General features: G+C 36.0%; 1 protein-coding gene across 1 annotated transcript in view; it reads right to left on the bottom strand.

The window, feature by feature from the left end:
• LOC136871597 (cohesin subunit SA-1) overlaps positions 1 to 20,108 on the bottom strand; it is a 283,758-nt gene that overhangs the window by 100,129 nt on the left and 163,521 nt on the right. The window contains exons 11-13 of the mRNA XM_067145050.2: positions 19,424 to 19,571; positions 19,208 to 19,326; positions 13,170 to 13,340 (exon numbers count right to left, since the gene is read on the bottom strand). Of these exons, the coding sequence (XP_067001151.2) occupies positions 13,170 to 13,340; positions 19,208 to 19,326; positions 19,424 to 19,571 (438 nt within the window). The remainder of the gene's footprint in view (positions 1 to 13,169; positions 13,341 to 19,207; positions 19,327 to 19,423; positions 19,572 to 20,108) is intronic.

The following is a 20,108-nucleotide window of genomic DNA, read 5'->3' as shown; positions in this document are numbered from 1 at the left end:
GCAAACAAAATAATAATGTTAACAACACTATATCCTTTTTTTTTCCCCCCACAGTTGTTCAAACACAATTGAGTTTGTGAAACTTAAGAACTGTTTAAAATAATTTTTTACTAACCTACCTTTGCTCACTACCATGACTCTGTACCCAAAATATCTTTAATTAAAACGCTTCTTTCTCTCTCAAGTAATTCACAACGAAATCACTGGCATTACATAGACATATGGAGCTATCTAAAATTTTAAAACTATGAAAATAAGATCTTTAATTTTCCATGACCCACTACTATTGCAGTAAAATTTGGCGTTAAATAAATACATTAGGAAAGTCTGTCTATTACAATGGGAAGAAAAAAAAAATCAACAATAGATTTTGTTACTGAACCCTTCACTCTGTCATTTTCTTAAGCTCTCATCTCTCAATTCCTTAATCAAAACACTTTTAGGAATTTTACTGTAACACTCACTAATTTCATTGTCATGATCCGTGAATACATTACCGTAGTTCCCAGCATGAGCCTTAATCCAGGTGAACTCTATTTTCCACTTGTTACTTGCAAGAATCTTTGCTTTCACCTTGATTCGGTAAATAAGGTAGTTGTAATTATTATATTTTAATGAGCCTATTGTTATTTTACTGTCAGTGAATATCTTGGCTTTCCTTGAGATATTTTCCTTTAATACCAATGTTTAAATTGATTCAAGTGCTTTCAGAATTGCCAACTGTTCTTGTTTATTCGAACATCCTTTATCCTGTTTAAATTTTGGGTGTTATATAAGTTTATCTTCCAGAAATATAGCTACCCCTGAACCAACTCCGATGTCACTCTTGCTTCCATCAGTGAATATTTGAAGGGCATCATTTTTTGATTCGTTGAACTCTCTAATTGCAATGTTTTCTGCTGGATGTAATCTGTGTTCAATTCCTACTGCAAGGTCTATTAAACTTTTTTGTCTCATTTCTTTCAAAACACTGTATAATTTTGTACTCCCTTCTGCTTTAATAACAACAGGTGTCAGTCCTGTAATGATACACAGTGCTTCGTTAGATACAGTCCGGAAACCTTTCGCGACTTTAAAGTTAATAAGCCTTTGCACTCTCTATGTAAATTTTCCTGGTGCATTTCTTTTTCATAGATACAATTCATAAAGATGCTCCGTACAGTAGCAAAGGCTGTATTGCTCCTTCATATATTACCTTAAGAGCCTCACGTTGAAGCCCCCAACATCATCTCGCTGATTTTGACAATGCGTGAACTTCTCAGGTACATGATTTATATGGTGCTTAAAGTCAAGTCTGTGGTCAAATATTATCCCCAAATATTTCATCCTGTCATATTGCTTCAAGTACTATTACGAAGGTATATTTTTATATATTTTTCTCATTGTTTTCTCCTCATTATGAGCAGAGTCTTCGATTTCTGTTCACTGAAATGAATTTCATTATTTTTAGCCCATGTTGCCAATTTGTTCATTTCCATGGTCATATAGCATTCAGTTTCTTTAACATTTTTCCCTTTGACGGCTAATATTAAATCATTTGTGAATGCTACTGCTAATGTACATTTTGTAAATTCAATGTTAAGCAAAGAGTTGTACTGTATATTCCAAAATCCTGGTCCACAGCATGAAATTTGTAGGCAGCTCTTGGTTATATTTGTCTCAAAAACTTTGCCATTAACAGTCATGAAAGCTGTCCTTTGACTGAAATAACTCCTTGTCAGATTGCATAAATTTCCTAGACATCTGAAGAGTCTTAAAGCTTTTAGAATATTCGGCCACCAAGCTGAATCAAAAGCTCCTTGGATATTAAGGAGTCTTGATGTATGTATTGTCCCCATCAAAAAATTGTGCTTTCCGTGTATATAATTATGTGCTTACTAATATGATATAGATGTTGATTCCCATAGGGAAATATTTGTCCCGAATGAGTAAATTTATAATACCAGTATAAATGTCCAATAACGGACCATTGTATATTGGTGTTTACTAATAGCTGGTGTTATTCCTACGTTATGTGTTATTTTCAAGATATTAGTGGGGACAGATTCTGAATTTGATTCAGCCAGGTGTTGTGGCAAGCTCAAATCGTCATCATGCTTTATTTTTCTTTCCACCCTATGCAATAAAGCGTGTGCGAGATCACATGATATGCTTGTCACTACTCAAGGCTAAATGTGTGTCTACTGAGTGTGCGCGAGGTTGGAACATTCTCTGAAGCAAAGCGAACCAATTATGTGAAGCAAATGTGTATTAAAAATATCAATTGTAATATGTTTCTAATAGCCACGCCTCCAAACTTCAGTGATATTTAACTCTAGTGAAACCATCAAAATATTTCTTTTATTCTTACTTCATCCTTACCTAGGTACAGATAGATTTCAAAGTGAACATATGTGTATTGGGTTCTATTAGAATAGAAGTATGGTAGTTTGTCTTCTGAAATGTTACCACCCCAGTGTATTCTCTAAAAATAAGAATGTAATAATTTATTGCTCTTCCGGATAAATGAGAATTTAAAGGATCATAGAGATCCAAGTTAAGTTTCGTTTGAGACGTGAAATATTTATTCTGGTCTGGCATGAAATTGTTGTAATTCTCGTTTGTCAGTTTCGGCTTCCACTAAAATTATATGGAAGAGGACGACAGGCCAAGAATCGAATGACTGTACCAGTCTCAAGAATGTCATCCTTAATTCCAAGAGGTCCCCTTCAATCAGCGTGGGATTCATTACCAAATGAAAATATGTTACACTAAACATGTAAGCAGTACCTGCATGAAAAGGAAGGACATGAAGGGGCAAGGAACTTAGCAGACCACAGACGGGAATCAAGTTTCATAATTAAATACGAGTACACTTTTATGAATGTTATCTGTTCATCTATTTAGAAAATTTAACGATCTTCTTCAGTAGAATTGTAGTTCTATTAGTTATAGTAGTTTTTAAATACTTTCTTACTTCATTCTTACCTAGGTACAGGTAGATTTGAAAGTGAACATATGTGTATTGGGTTCTATTAGACTAGAATTACGGTAGTTTGTCTTCTGAAATGTTACCACCCCAGTGTATTCTCTAAAAATGAGAATGTAATAATTTATTGCTCTTCCAGATAAATGAGAATTTAAAGGATCATTTATGAATTTCATGAAACACTGCGAGATAAATAATTGTAGGTTGTGTTTCATTCACTGCATTGTCACACGATATTGCAAATTGTGTCATCTTCCAGTAATGTGTATTTCAGACGTCTATGGTAGATTTGAAAAGCAATAATAATAAAGTAATAAAAGTAATTAGAGATCAGGTTAAATGGAGAAAAAGGTCATGAGTGATAAATGAAAGTAGATTTGCTCATGTGGAATAAAATGAAGTTGTGCTCAGCTGAAGAAATATTTACCTGGAAAATGGTATGCCTGCAGGTAAAGATATAATATTTGGAAGCATTAGTAATGTGATAATATGCGTTCCGATGAAAGTGGAGCAAGTGTTGAAGAGTTTTACAGCATTTGCATAATAATAATAATAATAATAATAATAATACAAAATTCACCTTGACTGCTTAGCTTTCGCAGATGACCTTGCGATCCTTTCGAACAACAGACAAGAAGCAATCCAATCCATAGAAAAATTGAATGAAATAGCCGCAAAAACCGGACTTCAAATTTCATTTGAAAAGACGCAGTTTATGGAAGGAACTAAATCAAGATTCGACAATCAACCATTAATCACCAATTGTGGAATAATTTCCCAAGTAGACAAATTCAAGTATCTAGGTGAAATTATTCAGCCAGCAGGGTTAAATCAGGAAGCTAACAAAGAAAGAACTGCTAAACTGCAAAGGGCTTACAAAATCACATGGAACAGATACAACTAAAGATGTATATCAAAAAATGCAAAATTACGACACTACAATACAGTCATCAAACCAGAGGCACTTTATGCATCTGAAACACTGATCATTGGCGGCAGGTCACAAATGAAAAGCATTGAGAAACAAGAGAGGAAAATTCTCAGAAAAATCCTAGGACCAAAGTTCGAAAATGGAATTTGGATGAAAAAGAAACCACACGAAATTTTTCAATTCACAGAAAAAATCACAGATACCATCAGAAAGAGACGACTAAAATTCTACGGACACCTACACAGAATGGATAACAACAGGCTGACAAAGAAAATTCTAAATCTAGCTCTAACCTTGAAAATCCGCAACAATTGGTTAGCAGAAATTCATGAAGATCTACAAGAAATGGGTATTGAAGACGAAACCATTCAAGATAGAATGAAATTTAGAAGCTTAGTAAACAAACATAAATTTGCAGAGAAACCAACAAGAAAAAATACAGGCTGGACAGAAACACGCAGAAAGGAACACAGTGAAAAAATGAAGAGATATTGGGAAGAAAAGAAGAAGAAACATTGTGCAAAATAAGTTCAAACGCGCTCCACAGCTGGGCACAATGAATAAAAAAAAAAAAAAATAAAAAAAAAAATAATAATAATAATAGCTCGATAGCTGCACTCGCTTAAGTGCGGCCAGTATCCAGTATTCGGGAGATCGTGGGTTTGAACCCCACTGTCGGCAGCCTTGAAAATGGTTTTCCATGGTTTCCCATTTTCACACCGGGCAAATGCTGGGGCTGAACCTTAATTAAGGCCACGGCCGCTTCCTTCCCACTCCTAGCCCTTCCCTGTCTCATCGTCGCCATAAGACCTATCTGTGTCGGTGCAACGTAAAGCAACTTGCAAGAAAAAAAAAAAAAAAAAAATTCTAGACACTCAATGACCACGTGGTAGAGTAGGGTCAATTTTAACCCAAGTATTGTGCATATATATCATCATTGCAACATCGGAGAAAGATTCAATTAATTCATGTTCAATCAATAGTCATACGTCACTTGTTGGAAGCATAGAATTTAATAGGTCATCAGTCGATGCAATCCAATCTTCTTTTCTCCATAAAATTCACGACTACAAATAAAGCCTAGGATTCGCATATAACCTTATAAATAAATTTTGAGTATCCTGAGTGCATGGAATGAATGTGGTTGAAGTTAGAAATAATTTTCAGTGTCATTTATTTGAAATGTGGTTCCTAATCTGACCTCATGTTCATCACGGTGTGCCACATTATTCCAGTGTTGTCAGTGCTTTTGTTCTTTTACTGAGGATTGTTTGTTTATTTCTGAAGGCAAAGATCAGTGACAGGATTAATCCATTTATTAAGTGAATTAGTTTGAAATGAATAAGATCAATCAATCTTCTAAAAATGAGCAAACACCACCAAAGGTAATTATGATACTGTAATGTAAAACCTCATGAACGTCTTGTAAAGCTTATTTAAAGTCATAGTCAACTCAAATATTCAGATATTAATTTTTTAAGGATGTTTATGACTCAAATATTAATTTGAGTTCGTTAATAAAAAACTTGAGTCAGCTGAAAGACTACATTCATTTAAAGAACATTCATTTTGTTTAGATGATGTCAAATATGCCTAGACATGTCTTTTCTCTGTAATATGGTGTCAAATATGCCTAGAAAATCATCAACAGACATGTATTTTCTCTGTAATATAGTGTAAAAATTAGGTTTATGGATAGCATGGTCATTGACCATGTGTACAAGGTTGGACATGTAATTCTTTTGTGAAGTAATGCAGCTGGTATTATGTTTAAAGACATTGAAATGACTATTTATGGACAAATTGAATAGGATAGATGAATTATCCAATGATAGGAAGGAGGTTCTTCCATTTATTTAATTTTGTGCAGCCACAATATATGGCTAATTTTATTATTTACTTTCTTTGCAGAATATTCCTGATACATCATCGTCTTAAAAAATCCAGCAATTTGATTTTGTAAAAACATACTTTTCCCTAACTTGTAAATTTGTGAGTCATTTAGGCAACATCTAGCTAGAGATGATTTTTTTAAAAATCATGGTTTTTGTTTTGTGCATATTTTGAAATAAATGTCAAGCCTGTTATAAACTGTTTTCTTTTGTGTTGTCGTCAATCCTTGTCTTTTAAATGCCTCTAAAATTGGTACATCTAGCAAACGAACGGTCCACTGGGTAAATAGGGGGCAGTATGTATGTATGTATGTATGTATGTATGTATGTATGTAGTTACATTTCTACCTAGTCTGTTGTTTGGTTACTCATACAGACCTGCCAGTTTCTTCATCCACTGTATGTGTTCCCATCCTTGTTCCTAACTTCTATCCTTACTTCCATATACATTACAAAATAATGAAAAGTATTACTGTATTGACATGAATATAAGATAATTCTGAAATTTTGGTTGAATGTAATTATACTATATACAAGCTCTCCCATAACTAAGATAAATTTAATAAAACTGAACGTAAATCTAAGAACTAAAGTTTTATTGCAATATAAAATCTTGTGACCTTGCCTTACTTTCCATTATGCAACACAGATAGACAACCAATTTATCAGCATAATCTGTCAATTGGCATTACACAATAGTATGCAACATCGTAAACTCAGTCCCTTACACCGCATCATTTGATGACACCATCTTGCGCTTGCTTAAATACAGCTACCAGAACTAACCACCTCCAATGCCTTCATTCTAATAACTCAGTCAGTTATTGAAAAACCCCAGTTTTGTTTCTCTCATGCAAATTCAATAATGACAAGTCTATCAATTTAACACAATTTGACAGTCATTGATCCTCTGAATGCTTCTTTTCGATGTGCCAGCATTTTAAAAACTCTTTGTCTTCCACCAATATCATACGTTACACTCAGAAACACTGAGCATTTTTTGCAGCCTGTACATTATTAGCACATTTTACCTCATGTAAAACATACTATATGACGCTTGTTTCACCACCTCCGCATTCTCCATTTATTTAACTGAAGTAATAAAAGACATATTCCTTTACACATGACCTGCCATGACTGGAATAGTGAATAAAACTGAAGGCATTGACACAATGACACCAACCTAAGCAACAAACTGGGAAAAACCATCAAAGCTGGAGAAATGTTTTGCTTATTCGTAAGTCTGAAGCTTCAGCTGCAATGAGCATAATGACTCCCACTGCACAAGCCCATATGGTTGGGAAATGATACAAACAGACCTTCATGAATATGTCTCTTTAAAAGTTAGACACAGTCATGAAGCTCTTTAGTGATGAAATGGCATCCTGTTGACAGGCAGAATGACGCCAGTGCTCGCAGTGGCCAGCAAGCTATAACCATCGGGAACAACTCTCTACCCAACAGCTGATTGCACCTTCCCACGTAAATTATAAATTGTAACCACCTTAACAACTATAATAATCGTAAATTGTAAGAAAACACGTTGATACACTAGACTACTTATTGCTACAGCATGGTAATAATACCAAAGAAAAACAACAATAGTTTATTTTCAAAGGAAAAACTGATCACACCACTGTAGTTAAGGTCTTAGACATTTTCAAAATCCTATTACTGAACTGATTTTGGTAATTTCAAATGCATATCCTCAGCCCTAAGGCTGGTTGGATCCTCAAAAGCTCCGCCATCAGCTGCCACAGATGGCCTAGGCATCACTAAAGAGGCGTACTAGGGAAATGAGGAGTGAGGTAGTTTCTCGTTGCTTTCCTCACCGAGCCAGAAGTTGCTATTACATATCAGTCTGCCAAGCCCACTGAAATGCATGCATCAACCAACCCTATGAGCAACATGTTCACAAAATTCATAGCAGAGACTGGCTGTATAAGGAATGGCATTACCAGCATTGCTCATACCTCAGTCACTTTCCTATTGTCAAAGCCAAGGATAAGACTGAGACAGGTCAATGAAAGTTACAAAATTGCTCCAGCTTATACCAGAAGACATAGTGCACTGTAAACACTAGGTCCCGCCAGCAAAGGCATAATTTCACATAAATCATAAAAATAGTAATGAAAAAAAAATCAATTAATATTCAAGGATCTCGGCAGCCTAAATGACTGAATTTTAAGTACTTCGAGGTTTTTTTTCTTTCTATGGCACAGAAAACTTTCATTGCAAAATTTTACAGTGTAATCTAATCTTAGATTTACAAATAATGACTTAGTACCTTCACAGCATTAATGTACAAAATCAGGTATTTACATTAGGGAATGAACAGCATACCACATCCAAGCTCTCGAGCACTTCTGCTTAAACATACAGGAAATTCCTAACAACAGCCCCTGTTCTCTCAATTCTCTTCGACTTCCTACAAGATAATTTCTGCTCCTCTGACAACCGTGCGGTTTAGGTCACATAGCTATCAGCTTACATTCCGGAGATAGTGGGTTTGAACTCCACTATAGGCATCCCTGAAGATGGTTTTTCTTGGCTTCCAATTGTCTCACCACATTGTACATTAAACGCGGTTGCTTCTTTCCCACTCCAAGCCCTTTCCTATCCCACTGTTCCCAAAAGACCTACCTGTGTCAGTGCGACGTATAAATGTGTGTTGTGCTCCTTTGACACGGATTAATCGTCTCTTGTCAATAACTTTCGTTTTGAAGAAATCTGCGGAGGTTTATTTGGAATGAAAATCACATTCTCTGCTGACAAACTGGCTGCCTTTAAAATGATTCAAACATAACTTTATGTTACTGTACAAATAGTTCACAGTTTTCTTCAATAAATCAGCCCTCCTACTATTTACAAGCAATTTTCTTTTCTTTCTTAACCCATTTACCCTCCAGGGTTTGTTTCCCTCGGAATAAGCGACGGATCTCACCCCTACCGCCTCAAGGGCAGTGTCCTGGAGCGCGAGACTTTGGGTCGGGGGATACAACTGAGCACAAAGATCAGTACCTCGCCCAGGCGGCCTCACCTGCTACACTCAACAGGGGCCTTGTGGGGATGGAAAGATTGGAAGGGGTAGACAAGGGAGAGGGAAGGAAGCGGTCACCACGGAAAACCACTTTGAGGATGGCTGAGGTGGGAATCAAACCCCTCTCTAATCAGTTGACTTCCTGAGGCTGAGTGAAGCCTGTTCCAGCCCTCGTACCACTTTTTCAAATTTTGTGGGAGAGCAGAAAATCAAACCTTGGCCTCCGGGGGTGGCAGCTAATCACACTAACCACTACACCACAGAGGTGGACAAGCAATTTTCTACACATTTATATTAAAATATGGCTATGTATTAAAGGTTACAATGGCGTAAAAATGTTATTTAATTTCAAAATTGGATGGATTTCCCTTTGAGTTACAATCCTGGATCATTAATAAATGAAATACCTATTTATCTGAAATTACATTTCTGAATCTTCACAATATTGTTCTATTATCTGGAAATGTAAACAGTAGTTCAAATTTTACTGTACAGGATTTTTAGAAAACCTAAAGAAGGATAGCTCTGGTGTCGTCTTGTATGTCGTATGTATGAGATCCTACAGATAATCTAACTCTTGTAAAACCATCAATTATTATTGTTAATATATTTCAATTATCTTTTATTAAATGATAAGTATGACTATACCCTGTAAATATGTAATACACATTTGTATAACCTCAAATATGTATTGATAATATATCAAAATTATCTTTTATTAAATTTTAAGTACAAAGGTCGATCAAATATAAACTGGATTTTTTGTTCCTGAACATCAACAGTTGGTAGGACTGGCCCCGTGCTTCTGCTATGCTTAGGCGGGACCATTAGGAGTGGGGAGAGCGTGCTCTTAGATATTTCCGATCATTTTGTCAGTAACGCTCACGATGACGGGGCAACAGGTACACCCCTCCACTGCGCAATGCATAATTATAAAATTTCTTGCTCGTGAAGGAGTTACAGCAGCGGAAATTTACCAGAGACTGACTGCACAGTTCAGTGATCAAACATTGTCAAGGATGCGTGTTTGCCTGGCATAAAAAGTTCAAGAAAGGGCGAGAATGTGTGAAAAATAAACAACACGATCGCCGTCCTCGGACCAGCATTACAGATGAAAACATTCTTGCGGTTAAAGACATTATTGATGACGATCGATAGGCGAGAGTATCAGAAATTACAGAACAAGTCTGAATCAGTTATGGGAGCTGTCAAGCAATCATCACAAACGACCTATAATTCCATAAAGTGTGTTCCAGATGGGTCCCTTGCCTTTTGACTGAAAATCTGAAGTTGAGATGTTTGAAAGTCTGTCAGAGGCTTACAGCAAGGTTTGCAAAAGAAGGTGATGCATTTTTGAGTCGGATCGTCACCTGCGATGAAACATGGGTCCACCACTACACTCCCAAATCCAAACAGTCCAGTAAGGAGTGGCGGAGGAAAGGGGAGGCAGCACCTCTGAAAGCCAGAGACTCTACTGTCGGCTGGCAAGGTTCTTGCAGCCGGTTTTTTTGATCGGCGAGCCATTTTGCTGATTGATTTTTTGCACGAGCAATGCACAATCAATGCTGCTTACTACTGCAAGCTGTTGAACAAGATGAGGGTTGCATAATGCCACAAAAGACGAGACCAACCGATTCGACAGGTCATCCTCCTCTGTGACAATGCATGGCCCCATACTTCAGCTCTGTCTCTAAGCTACAGGAAATGTACTGGACTACACTTGATCATCCTCCTTACAACCCGGACTTATCGCCCTGCGATTTTCATTTGTTCGGACCACTTAAAGAAGCTCTAGGAGGGCAATGATTTGAAGATGACGAGAGTGTGGAAGACTTCGTGCGCAACTGGCTGGTGACATGACCCTGTTCTTTTTACGATGAGGGCATCAAAAAGCTGCCCATACGCTGGGACAAATGGATTTCCAAAGCAGGAAACTATGTAGAAAAATAAATTGTAATTGCCTTGTGTTTTTCAATAAATGAATTTAGATAAAAAATAAACCCTGTTTATATTTGATCCCCCCTCGTATGACCATATTCTGTAAATATTTATTGTACATTTGTATAACCTCAAAATCTGTGCAGAAAACTCTGTAATATTCGTATATTGGGTATATAATCCACTATCATTCTGTTACATATGGAGGTTTCTGGAAACTTACAGTAATGATATATTATCCAGATACATGTAGAAACATTAGGAATTTTGTAGACATGTCCATGTATGTTTATAAACAGTAATCGAACATTCGAGTTGGATCTAGTCCGATCGAGAGGCCAGTCGATTGATTGTCCCTTGTGTGTTCCATTTAGTGTGTTGCAACTTGGTTGTAAGAACATTTCCAGAAATTGATATTTCTAGAATGTTTGTTGAACAGTATATATATTAAGCTGACAGGTAGGCAGTCAGTCAGTCAGTCAGTGAGCGATAGAATCTGAGTGAGAGTTAGGCTCTGTGGTGGAGTCAGTGTTGGACTCCGTGATGAAGTCAGTCAGTGTTGGACTCTGAGTGAGTGTTAGACTTACAACTTAGCCAAACCATGCGGATCATAACTGGTACACTTCGTGCTACACCGATCCAATGGTTACCAGTACTCAGCAATATAGTACCTTCACATATCAGAAGACAGAAGGCCCTTTTTCAGCTATGGACCAGAATGCTGAAAAATGAACATCTATCTGTTCATGAGAATATAAGACAGAAATGCACACGCCTTAAGTCTCGCCTGCCTGCTTGGAAGACTGCTGTGAAGATAACATCCAGCGACTTCAACTCTACCTCTAAATGGTCAACAGAGTAGTCTTTATCCCCACCTCGGGCAATAGTGGATATTAATAATCCATCCACAAAACCGGCAGGCTTCGATCTGCCACGCTGCACCTGGAGTAGACTAAATCGCATGTGATATGGAGTAGGTAGAATAGCATCTACTTTACACACCTGGGGCTGGTCAGTTTCTCCATACTGTGACTGTGGGGAGGTTCGCCAAACAATGAAACATGTAGTGCGGAATATCCACTCCGTGCTTTCACTGCCACGATGGAAGACCTCAACTCAGCAACACCCGAAGAGTGTGGCGGGTAAGGACATTCACATTTAGTGAGATGAACATCACTCGCACTCAAATATCTATATATGAACTGTCAGCGTTGATAGGTGGATTGTGATGTAAATATATTGTGTTTTCTTGTTCTTTCAAACTTTATAAATTGCTTTGACTGTATAGATATGATAATTTGTATTTACTTTGTACTTATCTTTCACTGATTGTGTAAATAGTTTATAGGTTGTTATTATTGATCATACGCCAAATAAATAAAATAAGTCAGTGTTGGGCTCGGAGTTAGAGTTGGACTCCGCCGTTGTGAAGTCAGTCAGTGTGACAGTGACAGAGACACAATGCAGTAAGAGAATGTAGAGTGTGGGATAGAGGGAGTTGATATTTGTATTCGTCAGATGACTTGATGAGAGGGTTGTCACTCTTGCCTTATGATGGTAAATTGAATAATCAGTGTGTGGATTGTTGATATCTGTACTTTTCAAAATTGACTGTGTGATGGAAGAGAATAACCAGTGTGAGAACTTGTTGATATCTGCACTTGACAAAATCAAAAGTAAATTGCTTCAGTGTGTTTCCCTTAATAGTGTAGTGTTTTGTATAAGTGTATGCAACTGTGTTCTTAAGGAATAGACGTAGTGGCAATAAAGAGGTTTTATGTAAGGAAGTGAATGTATCTCGTGTGATATTTATGTACACCAATATGAAATCGCATTGAGAATGATATGTAATCGAGTAGTTTTTTGCACCACACACATCTCCTTTTGTAAATACCTGGTTAATTTAACAGAAAACCAATCACCTATAATGGAATTACGACATGCTTACCTCACAAAACGTATACCAACTTTCACTTCCCAGTAGACCGGTAGCTTGCTGGCCACGTGGAGCACTGCAGTCGCATGGATGAAAAAATGAGCCAAGCTTAGTGACTGTGTATATTAGACTGTGGTTAGACTCTGTATGTAAGACAACTAAGGTTTTTACATTCTAATGTAAAAAAAAAAAAAAAATGTACAGGCTGCAAAAGTTTTCAGTGTTTCCAAGTGTAAAATATGACATCTGCACAAAAACAAAGGGAGGTTTTAAAATGCTGGCACAAATAATTTTTTTTTTAAACCAGTGAAATCAGGCCAGTGTGATAAATTGGTCTAGACCTATTTTCCTACTTCTCCTTACCTACTCCTTTCAAAAAAAGTTGGCTTTTCAGATCATAAAGAGAAATTCATTTTACAACTGAAATAAATAGCTCATTACAAAGAATGTTGATAATCACTTACCAGCAGATTACTGTAGCCTTGTTTGTTATGATGTATATCCACTTCTGAGTTTAGGAGTTTTGTAAAAGCAATCTTCAAAGCCAATATCACTACATAACTGCAGTTCTTCCGATTCTTTACCAACAGTTTATCAAGAGCTTCTTTCATAAGTTCTCCATAGTTTGAAGAAGGCTGTGAAATCAAATTTATTTAAAACTTGATGCTAAAATTAAGTTCACAAATCTGTCAGTGAAAAGTTTTACATCATTTAATATCTATACACAAGATATTTATTAGTTACAAAGGTTAACTGGTATGACCATTCTCTTAACTGTGAAACTTATACAAGGGTAAACAAAAGGACCTTGCTATAACAGTAATCAAATCAAATCAAAATCTCTTTATTTGCAAATGAGGTGTCTACCTCGGTGCAAATGGTACACTAAAATACATTATTGTCAAGCACTAAATATTACATTAACAAGAGAAGAAAATTTTTCCTATAATACAATATTATACAATTTACGCTAACAATGTTTTCTATTAAACACACAGCTCATCCTTAATAAATTTATATTGTTTACAAAATTCTAATTATAATATCTCCTGTACTACTTACAAATATAGTCAACTGATATACAGTATGTGGAATTGCTTCAAATGATACTATAAAACTGGTATAACATTAATATTTACATTGCATTTATTTATTTACTATTTTTTTTTTTTTACCCGTTCTGGATCCTAAGTAGCATAACGACCTGCTGCGTCTTAACCAGAGCCCCTTTTGCCACCACTTTTCAGAGTTCCTGAAGGGCCTTCACAGCTACCGTAGCGGTCCCAGGGCCCTCGAAGTCCCCACTGTACTTCACCCCTACAGGCAGTCCCCTACTTTGGCTGTCCAAACTCCTTAGACCAGGGGATGGAATTAATTTATTCACACACATTTTTTTTTATTTACAATAACCTGCACCGGTCGAATGCCCTCTAACACTTCATTTATTTTCTCTGTTGCTGTTTATTCTCTTCTTGAATATCTGTACAGATTTTGGAAAAGGATCAAACACTACCCCTGGTAAACTGTTCCACTCCTTCACACCCTTCCCAATGAATGAAAATTTACCCCAATCGCTTCTGCTAAAATTCCTTCTAATTTTATATTTGTGGTCAGTCCTGCCGATATAATTATTTTCCAACTGAAGCCTCTCACGGATATCTCCCCATGCTTCTTCTCCTGTATAGGCTCTATATAATCCTGTAAGTCTAGTTTTCTCCCTTCTCTTACTTAAAGTTTCCCACCCAAGTTCCTTTAACATTTCTGATACACTACTCTTTCTCCTGAAATCCCCTGTTACAAATCTTGCTGCTTTCCTCTGCACACTATCTATTTCTTTTATTAGGTATTCTTGGTGAGGATCCCAAACACTGTTTGCATATTCCAATAATGGACGAACCATACTCAAGTAACTTTTTTCTTTTAATTCTTTGTTGCATCCTTTAAGTAGCCTCATTATGACATGTAATGATCTGTATGCTTTCCCAACAATGTCATCAATATGACCATTCCAGTGCAAATTACTTTCAAATCTCACACCTAAGTATTTGCACTTGCCATCTTTTGGGATAACTACCTCATCCAAAGTATATTCAAATTCAGTTTTAAAGCTCCTGTTTGTAAAAGTTGTAACAGTTGATTTGCCTCCATTAACCTTCATATTATTTTCTTCAACCCATTGTTGGATACTTTCAAGGTCCCTTTGTAATTCTGAACAATCCTCAATGTTGTTTATTTCTCTATAAACAATTATGTCATCTGCATACAATCTTATTTTTGATGTTACATTGTTCCCTAAATCATTTGCGTATATTAAGAAAAGTAACGGACTGATTATACTACCCTGTGCAATTCCCTTCCAAACTTTCTCTTCCTGAGATACATTATTTCCTACTTTGACTTTCTGAACCCTTGAATTTAGAAATGCTTTTATCCAACGTGTAACCCTTACGTCCAATCCTATTCCCTCCAATTTCTGTAATAATATTCCATGTTCCACTCTATCAAAGGCTTTGGAAAGATCTATGGCTATGCAATCTAACTGACCTCCTGAATCCAACTGATCTGATATGTCCTGCTGAAATCCCACCAGTTGTGCCTCACAAGAAAATTTCTTTCTAAATCCATACTGGCTCCTCATGAACCAATTTTTATCATCACATATCCCTCTGATGTACTTCGATATTAAACTCTCCAGAATTTTACAAACTATACTGGTCAGGCTGATTGGTCTGTAGTTCTCTGGTTTCCTTTTATCACCCTTTCCTTTATAAATTGGTATTATTATAGATTCCTTCCATTCCTTTGGTATTACACTATTATTTATGACATAGTCAAAGAGAAATTTTAAATAAGGCACTATGTACCACCCCATTGTCTTTAATACCTCCCCAGTAATTTGATCACTTCCTGCAGCTTTTCCTTGCTGAAGCAGTTGGATTTCTCTGAAAATATCTTCGTTTGTGAATGAGAAGCTTCTTGTTTCCCTCTGTCTCTCTCCCTCTCTATCTTCTGTTTCGGTTTCCAACTCTTGACAATCATCTACTGAATCTCTAAATTCCCTACTAAATAGGTTTGCTTTCTCAGTATCTGTTAAATAGTGTTCACCCCCTTCTCCCACCATGGTAGGAATTTGGACTCCTTTTCCTTTTTGATTCCTGATATATGAATACAGCTTTTTCCATTTCCCTTTGTGGTCATTACCCTCTTGAAGTATGCCATTCATATAATTCTCTTTTGCTTCCTTTTTCACTCTATTCAGTTCCCTCATTAGCTGTTTTCTAGTTTCTCTACTCTCCCTACCCTCTTTGATTTTCCTGTTTACTATTCTACATTTTCTTTTTAATTTTCTTATTTCCCTTGTATAATAAACAGGGTCTGAGGTCATTTTACCCTTCTTAACAGGTACAAACCTCTTCTCTCCTTCCCAAATAATTCCTTTAAATTTAGCCCAAAGTGTATCCACGTTACTCCCTTCACTTATCCAACAACTGAATTGTGATTTAAGGTAAGTCCCAAATTCATCAACTTTAGTTTTTCTGTACAATTTCTTGTCTTGTGTAACCCTCTTATTAAGCCTTTTTGGTACGAGTCCTACATCCATTATTACAGCCTTATGGTCTCCTATTCCTTCAATTACCTCAGTTTTATCAACAATTTCCCATGGTTTAACCAAGAATACATCTAGTAAGTTATTGAGACGAGTCGGTTCTTGTACTACTTGTGTAAATCCTCCCTCCCAAATTAACTTATTTGCCAGTTTCTGTTCATGGGCTTCACTTGCAGCTCCTTTCCATTCAACTTCAGGCAAATTTAGATCTCCCCCAATTATTACCATATCATTATTATTGTTTTTATGAGTATAATCTATTATTTTTTCAAAGATTTCCATGTCTCTTTCCTCTCTTCCAGGCCTGTATGTTCCTATAATTCCCACCTCCTTCATATTATCACAAACTAATTTTATCCCTAATATTTCATCCCTTTCATCGGTAAACCACTCATGTGAACAGTAAGTTTCCTTCACCAGAATAAACACCCCCCCTCCCTTTTTATCTCCTCGGTCTCTACGATAGACTGTGTACCCTTCTGGAAATACTTCTCTATTACCCACCCCTTCTTTCAACCACGATTCCACTCCTATCACCACATCAGTCTCATAAGATTCCATCAATGTACCGAATTTTAATTGTTTATTTACTACACTTTGACAGTTTACCAAGAGCAATCTCAGACCCCCTTCCTCCCTAAAACTTGACTGTTGCAATTGGGTAACTTGAAATTCCTTACTATCCTGAGTTTCTTTTTCTAGTTGACTGAGCCAGCTTGAAGTACAGCTGGCTCTTTCTACTAGTTTTCCTGGTCAGTATTATAACTCAAGGGAGTTGCCTGTTTTACAGTACATATCTTAAGATTAATAAAATCTAGAACAATATTTGCTATCTTTCGTTTAATGATGATGATTCAGAACACCCTTGACCTTCACTTCTTTTTATGGATAGGTTTACTTAGTATAGATAATGGAATTAAGAATTCAGTGTGATTGAAAATTTTTGGGAGCAAATCCAGTTCCAGCATGTGGTCTGGAGTTCGCTCAGCCTACGTTACAAATGAGTATCAGGTTAATTCCTAGAAGAAAAACTGTCCAGCATAGAAATAACTAATGTATCCTATTTTGTGTCGAGGTTACCTTCCACTCCTTTAAGGGGGCTGACGGCAAGTACAGAGCTGGCTTTACTTTGATTTTTAATATACGTGGACAATGATTTAGGAAGAAATCAACTGACTCTTTGCACATGTGGCAAATTTTATTTTCAGCAATGTATGTTCCAGTGATCTCCCCATAAATTTTCATCAGCAGGGTGGTAGGAATGAGTAGCCGGGCGAGGAATTCTACGTAAAAAATGAATAAGATAAAATCTTGATTTATCCCGCTCAGGACACTAACAATAATATAAAATAGGTAAACATTAGATGCAAAATTGAACTATTTTAGTGTTATTATCATGAATAAGACAAGAGTATTTTGAACTAGTGTTCTACTGCTTGTTCATAATCGTGTTACTCTGGACCTTATCACTCGATTGCTGTGGAGTGCCATACGGGTTTGTAACGTCATGCGGAATCAAGTGATTGCATGTGGCTCCACGCTGATCCAAACACCACTCAAGCATGACACTACGTGATAGTCAAACTAAACATTTAAACTGACAAAAGTGGCTATTATTAAATAAACAGTTTGACAGCATTTATGTTTTAATTTGGAACACTCAATGACTCAATTATATATTAATCCTTTGAAAAAACTGAGATCATGTTTACACATCCCCCACTGGTAAATAAAATAACGACTGATGGGCAAGAAATCAAATTGTTTCTAAATTTAAGTATTTAGGAGAAATCATAACTTATATCTTAATGAGAAATCAGCTTGGCATAACAGAATAAATAAATTAAACAAAGCAAATTATATTACCAAGACTACATACAATAAAAAAAAAAAAGCTTATCAATAGCAGCAAAATTAAGATGACATAAAACAGTCACAAAGCCAGAAATAACTTATGCTAGTGAAGCCATTTTTAAAACTACCAATACAGCCAAAACAGACAAAATACTTAAGATAGAAATAATAGTAATTAGAACATGTATAAATAAACAGTATCAAGTTAATAGACAATGGAGAATAGCATCAAATAAAACAGTTTATAACAAAGTTCAACCAGTATTGAGCACGATTAGGAAAAAACATATATAATTCCTTGGACAACTTATCAGAACACCTGACACCAGAATCAGCAGAAGAATAATTGAAAAATTATGGAATAGCAAAACCAAGATTAAATAGATCATGGAAATTAAGGAGGATATTAAATAACTACAAATAACAATAGATGATCTCAAAAACAAAACAGAAAATATTAAGATACTTCAAGACGCATACACCAGGCTAATGGGAGGGTATTTTTAACAGAATAAAGAAAGGCAGCATCTCTCAGAATGAAAAAATATTGGGCTGATAGGAAATCAAGAAATCCTTTGTATAATTGACTAGAGTGGTCCAAGGTAGGCCATAAAATGTAAAATAAATAAATCTTATATAACTAGTATATGTCTATGTTATGTTAGCCGGGCGGTCTGTAATAAGCCCATTAGAAAGATCCTAGGGAGAACACTGTGTTCATAAGAGAATTTTTCATAGGCCACATCTGATTCCTTCTCCTTCATTACTCAGTTTTAATCATTATCATAATTTGTTTCATCTCATCTGCAATAGTTCCTCAAATGAGGTTGGCAACAGGAAGGTCATCCAGCTGTAAAACATGACATATAATTTCATCTTACCTCATCCCCAACCCCGTATCAGGGAATGAGTCTAAGGGACAGACATTCATATATAATATCTTGAAAATACTAATATAATAATTTGCTCCTCAAAAAATTATTACACTGATAAGGCAGATTCATAGTACAGACTATTTATTTTTCAAGCCATTGAACATACCTCGTTGTAATGCACTAGAATGTTGGCTGCAGCCTTTACAGGTATCACATTGTACAAAAACAGCTTGATGAAACAAGCTAACATGTTACAGTGATTTACAGATTGAGCTGCTTTATTTTCTGGAAAGGAATAATATTTCAGAATTAACATTTCTCTTGAGTAACCAAATATTTCAATGTTAAACTGAAGTACATCATTTTGTATCTACATACTTACCTTCAGAGAAAACATATTCCTCCACAATTTGAAGTAACTCCAGCTGGAGGTCTCGACTAGGACTATACTCAAGACCGGAAAATTTTCCTAGGTACTGGTATCCTCCTTCTTTGAATATGATCAGCAAGTCACATATGGTTATATATGCCTGCGGGAAAGATAAAAAAGTCAAAGTTTTCAAGTTTTGAAGTATGTCGTCAACAGCTCATTGTACAATAGTATGTTGTTTGCTTGCTTCTAAAATCTTATGTGGCTGTCTTATCAAAATTTACAGTTAAAAAAAAAAAAAAAAAAAAAAAAAAAAAAAAAAAAAAAAAAAAAAAAAACCCCACAACCAGACAAAAAACCATTGTCATTGAAAATACATGTATTCATCCTTTTAAAGTGCATTTTACATTCTTATCCAATTTCATTGTGAGGCAATGTTACAGTAATACAAAGTGAGTGAAAATAAATAAGTTTACAAATCATTACAAATCAACAGTTAAATTTTGTAGCCAGTTAATGCCATCACAAAATATGTCATTAGGGCTTCCACGTCTTTTTCTAGTAGATGGCCTATAGGCAACCTGTATATCTGTGAGGATAGGGCCCTATCTATTTATTTATTTACTAGCTGATGTACCCGTGCTTCGCTACGGGATTCTCGAAAAGACTGACTTGGTGGTTTTCCTAACTGAATTCA

Source organism: Anabrus simplex, chromosome 1, assembly GCF_040414725.1.
Source record: "Anabrus simplex isolate iqAnaSimp1 chromosome 1, ASM4041472v1, whole genome shotgun sequence".
In the NCBI taxonomy this organism is placed as follows: domain Eukaryota; kingdom Metazoa; phylum Arthropoda; class Insecta; order Orthoptera; family Tettigoniidae; genus Anabrus; species Anabrus simplex.
The sequence above is the reverse complement of the archived record's forward strand: the minus strand, read 5'-3'. Positions and strand labels throughout refer to the sequence as shown.